The following is a 12,510-nucleotide window of genomic DNA, read 5'->3' as shown; positions in this document are numbered from 1 at the left end:
GACAGATACACTACATTGGTGGTGTTTGTGATAACGGTTATCAACGGCCTGTGCTTTCAAATTTGTCTGGTGGTTTACACTGAATAAACCCAAGGCACATATAAACACACACGCTGCTTTACCCAATGCTGTCGTCCGGTCCGTGTAGGTAGTCGTTGCTACTGTTGACCAGATAGCTGAAGAGGCGTCCGTAGATTGCCTTTGCTAGTTGGTCTCTGTACTGCTCTGACATCTCCACTGTGTGGCGCCGAGTGATCACGTCACCTGACACAAAAGGGACATGACAATACAATTTCTAGCACTGTGATAGTACAATACTAGTAAGGTTAATTTTTTACTTACTGAAGACTAAGATCGATACATCTGCATGGCCAATATTATTGCTGATATTACAAATATCTCGGTATCTCCATATATGTTATTTGAATTTGTAGAACTGATCATATCTAAAAATATAATTATAAAATAAATATTGTCCATCAGAGAGCACTGACTGAGTTTATTTTGTAAACTATAAAATGTCTCTGGTCTGTACATATTTTGTCACAATAAAGGATCCTTTAAACACATGTTAATGTTGTGTTAAACTTTTATTCACTGAACCTTTTTTTTTCCATTGTGATTTCCCCCCCTCTTTTTTTCACCAGTATGGAATGCCTAATTCCCTGAACACTGTGGTCAATAGTCACCCGACTGTAGTTCCACGACACATTAGGCTCATCTTACTCTAATGTTGCTTTGTTGACAAGTAAGTTGCTGCATCTTATTAAAAGCTGTATTTATAACATGCCTTTGCAGTAAAGTTTAATCAGTTGATAAGCTTTGTGACTTGTGTGATTGAATCTGCTTATGTGTGTAGAACGGGGAGGGCCAAGTGATGGTGGAGGTTCATGAGTGGATACCTTTGAAGTACTGAACGTCAGAGGTAAGGGCAGTGCTTAAGTCATTGGAGCACACCTGCAACAGTCCAGCAACTGTGTGGAGGAAGACAGAGAAAGAAGAAGGCATAATAAATGACGGTGACACGATGACAGGACGAAAAACAAAAATAACAGCGTTAAACATTAACTATCATGATGTGAACCTGCTCTTCCCTGCTCTGACGATGATATCATGCTGCCAGCACAACAAGCTACAGCTCATTCCCACTTCATTGACCTGGCAGCAATTAGTCATCAGTGGATTTCTGAGCAGAACCCATAAAAAAGCAGCAGAAACAGGTGACAGCAACACAGAATCCCTTTGCTGACATCACTAGTCATGACATCACGTCTCCCTGACATCGACTGGCTGTTTCCCGTTCAGGCACTGATGTCATTTGTTTTCCATCTCGCTAAGGTCAGGGGTCACAGAAGCACATGGAGCGGTTGCATAATGAGGGAGCGAGAAAGAGAAAACACGACCCCAATAGTGGGAAAGTGCGTGTATAAGAGCGATACCTCCTCACCATGGTTACGTTTTTGGCAGAAAATGCATCTTACCAAAAAGGTGACTGTCTGGCCTTTAGCTAGTGCTGGCAAGCTGCCAAGCAGAACTCCAAGGCAGAGAGAAAGGAAGGAGCGATGACAATGAGGTAAACAAGATGAGAGGTTGTGATGCATCCCTCCTCTCCCTGCCCCACCGCCCCACTGCACTGACCTCTCTCCAGCAGCAGCAGGTCAGAAGGGAAGGCCGTATCGGCATCGGTCAATGCAGTAAAACGTAGGTCCCCAATATGGAGCACAGCAGATAGCAGTGTGAACACTGAGTCGACCTCCTAGCAGAGAGACAGAGAGACAGAGAGACAGAGAGAGAGAGAGAGAAAGAGAAAGGGTGGGGAGACAAAAAATATTAAAATCTTGGCAAAATCAAAACATGGATTTCTATTTTTTTCACCTCATAATACTGTACCAACTTGAGAACTTGCAAAATCTTTCAAAAAGGTCCAGTCTGTAGGATTTAGTGACACCTAGGCGTGCTCCACACTCCCCTTCAAAATAAGAAACTACATTTGCTAAAAACTACAAAAGTAAAGTCTTAATATAATAATAATATGTCTATGACCCACTTTTAAAGCTTTACATCTTCAGTGGGAACAAATGGGCTTGGCGCTGACACACTGAGAAACCCACTTGCATGGTTGGTTTTTAGCTTTCATGGCATTTCCTGACAAATAAGAGAAATATATAATAACCCGTTTTTATCTTCCATTTGTTGCAAAATGTAAAAAAACCAAAACATTTAAAAAATCCAACGCTTTTTTATGAAACATCCACCTTCCTCCCTTCATTCACACACTTCTCTTCCTCCCATCCTACCCTCCCTTCCTTTCTGCCCTTGAGTAGAGGACACTTAATGGAATACCCCCGTAGCCACTGCTCTGAATCTGTGAGAGGGGGATGTTTGAGATTAGGGGTGTGTGCTTGTGTGGGAATATGTCTGCGTGTGCACTCTCTCAAAGCAGGATATTGGAGCCGATATCTGGGAGATAAACACAAGCATTAGTCTCTGTCTGACACTCTAGCTCCCCCCCCCCCCACACACACTTAGGAAGGAGAAGAAAGGGAGCAAGGGAGAGAAAAGGAGCGATAGGGAGCGTTAATGACGATTGACCTTTGGGTCCGGACTGGGAGTCATCCCCTGATTAGACTGAGACAGAGACCAATGGGTGGTCTATCACTTCCACTCCTACTCCCCCCACTCCTCCTTCGGTCCCTTGGACTCTCTCTTATGCAGAGGACACTAGTCCCCTCTGATAATACCACTATCTATCGCTCTATTCCTCTGTCCCTTAGGCCTTGCCTGCGTGTACTGGCTGCTGCTGGATTAAAAGGTGAGATGGTGGTCACTCACTGCTGACAGATGCTGACTGGGAATCTAAGAATAGAACCTGATTATGGTCCGGGAACACAGCGGGTAGTGCACAGAACGGACTGTACCACACACCGAAGCACACTACATGCACCCAGTATGCATAAATCAAAGTCCTGTCTTCTGCGTTTGGTCACACATTTCATATGGTCTTTAGATAGATAATTAACACATGATGAGTCCTAATTCAGGTTCCTGAATTCACACATGTATGCTGAATATGTCATAACAGGACAATGGTGCCCCCACAGTATCCCACAATCCATTATGCAATGGGCGTCAACTCGTCAATTTGTGAAGTTGGGAAGTTTCTTGTGACCATGTCATTATTTACCAGGTATGACTGGGAAAACATTCAAGTAATACATTTTGAAATATCTGACTTTACAAACTGACCAAAAGCTCATAAAATGAACCATTAGTGTTGCTAGTGTGGACAAGAGGAAGGTTCAGCCTCTAGCCGTTAGGACCACTGAAGAACCTATCCTTTTGACATGCTTAAGAGGGTCGAGCCCCTAAAACACACTTATGCTGCATTCACATGGATTCCAGCGTCGGTAGTCTTTGTAAATTATGGTTTGTTTGTTATTACCAAGCCATCCAGAAGGTGCTGTCCATCTGTGTTAATCCATGTAAATGCAGCATTACAGACTCTAGCAAGCAAAAGATCTGTGGTAAATCTCATCAGTGACCTCCTATTTCAGGGTCTGTGACATCAACACTTTAAATGATCCCTGCTGTCAATAGCCTTTGAATAGAGTGCCAGTCAATACCTGCTTGTTGAAGCCCAGGGCTCGCAGGGCCTGTTTGACTGCTGCAAGGCGTTCTCTGCTCTGGGTAGAGGCTGTAGCTACTGGAGGGTTCTCCCCTGGAAGTCCTCCACCAAGATACCTGTAGCAAGGACAAAAAGGTAATGTGGACCAATATTTCAGACAACCACAAAAACAAAATACAGAGGACAAGGTGAATCACATGGCTAGCGTATGACAGGTGCATCGTTTCCAAACATGTACCCAAGTGCTCAGCAACAATTTTGTGCATATCTTTGGATGAAAGAGGCCTAGAACCAAAAGAGTAATGAGGTAGTTTTGTGTTGATTTACAAACTGTATAGAGAGCTGTGTTTGGGAGCAAGAAGAATGGGCATAAAGGGTTTAAAATCTACAGAACTCCCCGCAAAGACACAGGGAGACACAATGGGTTGGTGTGATGCCAGAAGGGCTAGCGTGCTTCTCAAGCTCCGAAACAGACCGATTCAGGTCAGTGGTTATCAAACTGGTGGCGTAGAGTGGATAACACCAGAGTAAGGAATAAGGATTAAGTAACTCACAATCACACTGTCACTTTACAAGGAAGAAAATGCATGAGCGGAGTTGAGATGTGCAACACAAACACATATAAAAATCACATCAGATCAATGTAAGAAATGCATGTTCAAATAAATATGCACGCAGACACACACACAGATGTTGAAAGTTGATACAAACACTCTTGTATGCTCTGGGGATATCCAATATGAATGTATGATATTATGGTTGTTGGATTGTTATTGTGACCTCCGCAGCTTTTTAGCAGCATGTGCTTCATATGAGCAGGTTATGGTCTGTAAAATGTATTTTCTCTAAGGATCCAAACACATAAAGCATCATTCAACTTTCCAGGTCTTGTAAGCAAGATCACTAAACAGAACCAACAGTCTAATTTCACCGGTGATTTTAGGAACTATCAATATGCATACGGCAGGTGACAGCCACGTACCTATGAGCCACGACATTGTTGAGGTAAAGTGCACTCTTCTCCTCCGGCGACAAGCCTTCAGCCATCAAATAGAAGATGTTGAAGCTGTGCTGGTGAGGACGCAGGTGGACCAGACGAGACTTCTCCAGCATGTGGGTGTACACACGGGCTTAAACATCAGATGTGTTTTATACTTCAATAACAGGAGTGTAAATTACATTTCAACAATGCTGATGGTAGTAAAAAACAGAAAATTCAATCTGTGACCACTGCTCACTGATCGAATTAACTGGGGTAAGATAAGGTGAGCAGGGCCGTAAAAAAATAGAGTTATGGGCTTTTACTGCCCCCTGCTGGTGCTTCACTACTGTGCACCTGATCTTATATAGTAGCAATGTGCCTATAATTCATATTTGCACACTGTCTTGGCAAATAATGTTTTATTAAATTAAGTTATTAAGAATAAAAAAGAAATAAAAAATTAAATGTTTAATTTTAGGTATAGCAAAACTAAACAGGAATATAGAAATTGTATGTAGACTCTGGGAATAAAGACAATACTTTATGAAAGTGAAAGTAAAGCCTACTAACTAACAATCGACATCAAGTGCTAAATTGAGAGTTATGTGGGTTACCTCTGAGCAGTGTCTTCCTCTTGTCACAGTACTGAATGGTCAACAGCTTGATAAAGCGGCTGGAGTTCTTGTTCCTCAGAGTCTTTGCATGACCAAAGGCCTGCAGAATACAGTTGACCTGCATATTTAATCAAACCAAAGCAAATGTTTGTTACCAGTGATTTGGAGAATATACTTCACCACAGTGTATTTATACTTTTCTCCAAAATAATGGTCTCAATTCACACTTAGCATCTTTTCTACAGTACACAGATTTCTAGACCAGAGAAAGGGAGCTCTGGACCCATTTCACTTTCTACCACTAGGCGTCAGTATGCAACCATTATGTGGGTGCTCAGTATTTTTTGTATCCCAGGATGATCAGGGAGCAAGCTGACCCACTTATCGACTACATAACAATGACTTCATCAGAACACACTCCCAGGCTACACACTGCTTTGTTACCCAACTGATAGACCGAGTGCAGACCATGTGAATCATGTGTTAAGCACCACAAACAACCACAACTACACATCTGGGAATACAACAAGCAGCCATCACGTGCTGACCTGAATGTCAGATTTCATATACAAAATTCTGAAACACATAAAATTAAAATAAACAATTGTAAGTATATATTTCCGAGCAAAATTAGTGGTGACTATCCATTCTATGATTGTAGCCTGTCCTGATTTACTGTAAAATGTGCCATGGAGGGGATATGGGTATTTGCTGTTCTATTGTACTGTACTATTAATACCCCCTTCATTTGGCTGAATAGTATAAGGAAAATGGACTGCGCCTAAGAATAACACCCCAAACTGTTTTCTCTGCTGCAAATGGTTGTGTCCTAAAGAACAGTATCAAAAGAGACACATTAGTGGAAATTCTGATGATGCAATCAAACACAGGGTCTGAATGCTGAAATGATGTCTTTGATAAATGAGCAGCTACCAAGTGGAGAAGAATCGAGAACCGGTAAAGGCCCCCCATACTCTGGTCTACTAATCCATACATCTATTTTCCCAGCACCACAGCGACAGAGGAACCGTAGGATACATTAACACAGCTATGAAAATTGCCTCTCTACACTGTGTGCTATCTGATTTTTGATCACAGAGATGGCATTGGGGAAGGAACAATAAACACGGTAAGACATAAGCACAGAGAGAAATTATGTAAAATTCAGTCAGTGCCTCGCTTTGAAGAACACACAAATATTCTTGAGTTTCTCAATGAGGACAGAAATTGGAATGAAAAACAGCACAGATCTCTACTATATGATTATTTTTCTAGCATTTTGCATGCTCAAAGAAATAAGAGCATGACAGCAACAAAGCATTCAAGAATGAAGCCCAGGACATCACATGTTCCCTAGCAACAAAACCCTCTAGGATACCCCCATCCGATGACTGCCCAGACTTACGTGTTTCATCCTGGGCTCCAGCGCAAAGCCTTTGGGGCTGGAGCGGGCTGTTAGGTGTCTCACTATGTGCTTACAGGCCTCCGTTTTCCCAGAACCACTTTCACCACTAGACAGAAAAATGCAGATTTGATGTAATTCATGCTTTAGGTGATGTCAATATTGTTTTACATATTGTCATTCTCTCTAATGTCCCTTGTTTTAAAGGATACGTTCACAATTTTTCAAGTCTGCTTTTAAGCGATGAACACTGGAACAGGTTTGGCTTGCTGTGATCATTTATCCTATTCATGCTGGACTTTAAGGTACTTTGGTTTTCAACTGACTTATCTGGTTAAGGTAAAAGAAAAAAGAAGTGATCCCTTCCTAATTATAACGTAAGTGATTGGGGACAAAATCCACAGTCCTCATTCAGTGTAAAACCTTTTTCAAAAGTTTATCCGAAGCTAATATGAGGCTTCAGTATTCTCAGACAAATCAAGTGAGTATCTTCCAAAGTTACAGTCTCTTCAGCATAATACTGACTAACCCAAGCAAAACCTGTTTCACTGATCATATGGACATCTGACTATTATGTTCAGACAGACTTCAACCATTCTGAATCCTTTAATGTTGCAGTGTTTCATACGGGTGAGATGTAGTCACACATTTTCCACTAACAACAAACGTGCTGTATTGTATTGTATTGTAAAGGGAGTTTCTGTGTTATTATACATGATAAGATATTAAGTCAAAGTCAGAGTCAAAAGTGGGCATGCAAAAATAATAAAATTAAAAGCTTAGGAGGATAGACATCAAGTGTAAAAGCCAAACTTACAAACAACAGTGTAAAAATCAAGCATCTGTGTGTGTTACACGTCTCTGGATGTGTCTCAGAAGAATGTTTGTAATGCATTACTTATCAGGGTGTTGCCCACATCTGTCATTTCAGTTACATTTCTCCACCTACCTGACATCACCCCTTCAGGGACCCCCCTCCCATTAAATTAACAATCTATTCCTTCTTTCTAACACAACTAATGTTCCTACATTGACCACCACTTTCCACACGCTGTTACTGTCACAACTTATCCGACACTGAAGGCCTGTTTTTAATTTGCTGTTGAGTGGATATTAAATCTGACATAAGGTTCCTCTACAGTACATGCTCTGACACTCACTGACATGCAGAGAGTTGAGACCTGCGTAGTAACACCAAGCAGATGGCTTCAGAAGGTCAGAAGCCCTTACTAATGACCGCAGTGTGCTGTGGTGCACTGTTTGTCTGTGTTTATGTGTGCTGCTATATTTCCTACTAACAGCCCTGCTGAGTGTGAAGTCCAAAGCCCTTTCCACTGTCTTTTCATTTAGCAGTTTTTATTAGATTTCAAGGGCATTTTGTTAGAGTACAGGCCTCGAGGGATCATGGACGCTGATTGCTTGTAAACGTGTTGGAGTGTGTGAGCGTGTGTGTGCTTTTGTGCATGTGTGAGGAAACAGAGTGAAACAGGAAGCATTAAGGAAACAGAGAGAGTGTGTGTCTGTGAGAATGCACAGTACAATGTCCTTGCATGTGTGCGTGCGTGTGTGCGTGTGTGTGTGTGTGTGTGTGTGTGTTTGTTTGCGTGTATGAGTGAGATGGATAGCCTGTGGCCGGGGTGCATTAACTCTCTGCCAGATTGGTTACAACTCAGCGGGAATGTCACTGGAGAGCTGGAACGGGATTTAATTGCAATCAGGGAGCTGCCGCCGTCCAGCCGAGGACAAAGAGCAGCAAACTTCCCTCTCTGCGTGAACACCAAACAGGTCTACAGCTCAACTCACGCAAAAAGCTATTAATCTCTCAGGGCATGTTTAACAGGTGTGAGGCAGAGGGGTGTGGACAAAACCAGGTGGCCAGCTGAATTATTATTTTGCTCTGTTGACATTTTGGTCTCATAATCGCAAGACACAGTGTCCAGTGTTTGTGAGAGTTTATGTTTGTGTGTTAAGGGAGGAAGATGTACCTTAAGATGAAACACTGCGGGCGTCTCTCCTGCAGCATCATGTGGTAAGCTCTTTCTGCTGAGGAGAAGATGTGTGGTGGCAGAGAGGAGCACAGACGACCTGTGGAGCTCAGGTACAGCTGACTCACCTGATGGGGAGAGAGATAGATGGAGTCAAGTCAAGACATTGAATTACATTACATAACAAGGACACACACATGGGCTGAGCAACACGGAAGATAAAGTTTCAGCAAAACAGTGAAACCATACTGGGTATAAGTTAGTGTCAACCTCACTAAGAAGGTGTGGTTTACCACTCAGACTAACCATGTAATTCAACCCAAAGTGACTAAAATATCAATTAGGTGTTCAATTAACTGAAAACAGTCAATTTAAACGCACATGCTTAAGCTGAACCGGATCCTCATTATAGCTAGTTTACTTTAAAATAACAACCTATTAGCCAGCAAAATGCTCTTCCTGGCCATGTCACTGTAATAGAAAATGTTGATAAGCTTTTAGTCCAGACCAGTTTGTGCAAAGATGTTTTCTTTGTGGCTTCTGACCAACAGAAGTGTTTGGAGAGCGTTACTCTGACAAGGTTCAGATGTTCTTAATAAAGAGCTTCTCATCTAGACAGGTTCAGATGTTCTTAATAAAGAGCTTCTCATCTAGACATTTCTCTTTCTCAGTTTAGTTTTACATAGATAGATCTGCTTGTAAAAAGGAACGTTTAGCACTAAACCCTATAACCCAAACTGTTTTATCAAAGTAGGAACAATGAAACTTGAATGACATTTTTTTGAAAACACAGTTGTTGCACAATTTATGCATAAGGAGGAATAAATAAGGGATTTAGAACAATCATAGATCCAACTTTGTAAAAAAACATAGTAAGTGTATCAGACTTATAGATGGATGTACTGCAACACCTCTATCTGTAACCAGTCCAGCAGATGTGTGACAGTGCTGTATTTGTGGCTGTGGAAAAAGAAAGGAGGATGGCATGTAGACCACCAGACCAGAGGGGGTGACAGACGGCCAGCAGATCACACATGTTGTGACATATGTCCTTCACACACCGGCTCCTCCCTGCTCCTCCTTACACACTCTCAGTTGGGTATGGATGCATGGAGTGAATCCAGACACAGCCAGGAATGGGACAGCCAGAGGGGGCTTGGCTTCATTCTGTCATGGCAGGAGAAGATGTCTCCTCCTCCATCCAACCCCTCCTGGGTCCACATGGGTGAGCACTACGCTGGCATTAATTCAGCTATTTCAAAATGAGTTATTCACTATTTAAAATAAGGTGACACACACATCTGTTAGTCATTCACTGAGTCATTATCCTCTTGCTGTTACATATGTTAAATGTGCTGCTTTTAACCAATAAAATTAATTCTTAGTGGAGAAGTAGTGGACTGTCAGTGTGTGTGTGTGTAGGTGTGTAGGTGTGTGTGTGTGTGTGTGTGTGTGTGTGTGTGTGTGTGTGTGCTGGCTGAATGGAATCCCTCTCTTCCCGAGCTGATGCATAGTCAGCCTTATACTGTGTATCACTGACAGGAAGACTGCATTATTTATCAGCCACAAGGTCCATTTCATCTGTTAGTGTCCTGCTTATTATACAGCAAACATGTCTCCTTTATAGTCTGACTTTGCATGTAAAATGCATAGCCTATCAAATGTAAAACCATGTATTTTTAGCGTGGCTCATAGCACACAGACCTGCAAATTCAACATTAAGAGAGCAAAGCACAGCATGTATTGTAAGCCTGTGTAAGATAGGGCTATTTTAAATGCATGCTTACCAAAGTGGAGTAGATGGGCAGCTCTTTGTTTGGATTGACCAGCAGAAGGATGTGTCCAATGTAAGTCTACAAAAGAGATGAAAAAACTCCATGAATTATCTTTCACTCTGTAACTCGGTTGGGGAAAAGAAGTAAAACCAATAATGTGAAACGTTTATCTTGTGGGTGTAAGGTTACATGGCTCTGCTTTGATTGACACACAGACAGGCTGAAGCTGGGTTATAATTACTTACAGACTGCCTCGAGCTAACACTGACCTGAGTGCTGTCCCACTCTTTCCTTAACATTAGTATTCATGGTGGTGACAATCTCTGTTCCCAAAAGAATATGGTAATCTCATGGCAGAGAAAGGTTAGGAAGGGACCTCCTATGATAACCTCAGTAATGACCTTTCTCGAGTAAAAACAACAAATCTGCCTTCCCACACAGTGCACACACAAACCCTGAGGCCATTTAGATACAAATAACCAACTTCCAATATCTGACCCTTTCCGTTAAACTGCTAACCCGCCGTTTCTCACAAAGAGTCCTGGAGGCTGTTTGAAAACCAATGCTCTGTCCCCTGGGAGGGCACTGACATTGGTAACATTCTGTAACATTCTGCTCTGTCCTTAGGCCCTGGCTCAAGGTTAATGACTTGAACATATTCCCACTGCTTGCAGGCACAGAGCGAAATTCACACTACAAGTTTGGTGTTTATAACTGAGTAAGACTTGTCTGAGAACTGTGCGCCACTTCCCAACTAACTGTTGTTTAATCTTGTGACATGCTTGTCAGTAATCCAGCTTTCATCAGTTTCTTCTGTCATATCTGTCCCCAGTTCCTTGCCGCTCTCCTCAGGGGTGTAGCAGTGCACTGGTCCTTCGATCCTGGCAGAAGCCAGTAGACCCCTCATCAAAGCCCCTGACCACCCTGCTGGGAACATATGGAGCATTCACTGCCTTTTGTCTTTTGTCCTCCCCCTATTTCTGTCCTTTGCCATATCACTGCTCTGTTCACCTCATTCGTGAAATGCCCTCTATTATGTACATAAGGTCAGGAGACCTTATGTATAGAAACAAGAAGGTTGAGAACAGAAATGCAAAGAAATTAATTTATTTGGTAACATTAAGGGTTTAAGCTATTTTTGGTCTATAAGAAAAGATGGATACTATGTTTAAATCTTTATCATTACATTTTTTCAGCTTTTGTTAGGCTAACTGGCTGTGTTTAGGAATATCTTTGCTACAAACAGAATGGAGCATAATGTGTGACTGTACCATGCGCACCTTCATGGCAGAAGAGTTATACACAATCACATCAGACGTGCTGTGATGTCCCCATGATGGCTGATCTTTGTCCACTAACAATCCTTTCTTTTCACCACTCCTTCTTCCAAATGGACTCGAGCCCTCATTATTATAAATTCTAATCATTTCTCTCTTCTTCATCCACCAATCTACTGCCTTTTATTGTCATCCCCTTATCTGTGTCCCCTGCTGTGGCTAACCCTACTGTCTGTCGCCCATCTGGGTTAATAACAGACTATTACTGCTTCTTCACAGAGAAGAGGGTGCACCGGATAGTGCCACATTGATCTGGTTCCAGTCTTTATAGAGCTCAGTCCCCACGGAGAAGTATGGGCTAGACTACAGTTTTGAAGGAATGGAGGAAATGAAAAGAATATAAAATGGACCGATTGTTGGAGATGAAGGCATTTTACTCTTCAATATAGTTATGGATTTATCTTTCCAATCGGTTCCAAATGGTATTGATTTTGCAATTGCCACCAATGTAAGTATGCGTGCGTGCGTATGTGTGTGTGTGTGTGTGTGTGTGTGTGTGTGTGTGGGGGCATGTGTTTATTAGAATTAGGTACCAGTCTTACACAAGCCAGACTACTGAGATTAATAAATACTTAACTACGACCAGAAAAATAACTATTCACCCCCAGTTATATGCTGTAAGAGTAGCCAGATGTCAGAGGTCACAGATATATATATTATCTGAACAGTCTTCAGGAGAGGTGGTACAGAATACATGATGCACTGTGTGTAATGTTTATACTTGAGCGACAAAGAACACTACATGTACATATGCTGGAGGGAAACCAACGGCAGGGCTCACTGGTATAGG

General features: G+C 42.1%; 1 protein-coding gene across 4 annotated transcripts in view; it reads right to left on the bottom strand.

Annotated features, from left to right (window-relative positions):
• myo16 (myosin XVI) overlaps nucleotides 1-12,510 on the bottom strand; it is a 100,046-nt gene that overhangs the window by 35,922 nt on the left and 51,614 nt on the right. For all 4 annotated transcript variants that reach the window (XR_007885207.1, XM_051403472.1, XM_051403473.1 and 1 more), the window contains exons 12-20: nucleotides 10,396-10,461; nucleotides 8,609-8,736; nucleotides 6,627-6,732; nucleotides 5,222-5,339; nucleotides 4,608-4,755; nucleotides 3,624-3,741; nucleotides 1,639-1,756; nucleotides 903-974; nucleotides 123-264 (exon numbers count right to left, since the gene is read on the bottom strand). Coding sequence is in view for 3 of the 4 variants with exons in the window: in XM_051403472.1 (XP_051259432.1) it covers nucleotides 123-264; nucleotides 903-974; nucleotides 1,639-1,756; nucleotides 3,624-3,741; nucleotides 4,608-4,755; nucleotides 5,222-5,339; nucleotides 6,627-6,732; nucleotides 8,609-8,736; nucleotides 10,396-10,461 (1,016 nt within the window). In the remaining variant the exon portion in view is untranslated. The remainder of the gene's footprint in view (nucleotides 1-122; nucleotides 265-902; nucleotides 975-1,638; nucleotides 1,757-3,623; nucleotides 3,742-4,607; nucleotides 4,756-5,221; nucleotides 5,340-6,626; nucleotides 6,733-8,608; nucleotides 8,737-10,395; nucleotides 10,462-12,510) is intronic.

This window comes from Dicentrarchus labrax, unplaced genomic scaffold, assembly GCF_905237075.1.
Source record: "Dicentrarchus labrax unplaced genomic scaffold, dlabrax2021, whole genome shotgun sequence".
Lineage (NCBI taxonomy): Eukaryota > Metazoa > Chordata > Actinopteri > Moronidae > Dicentrarchus > Dicentrarchus labrax.
Note: the sequence above shows the minus strand (reverse complement) of the source record. Positions and strands in the feature narration are given on the sequence as shown.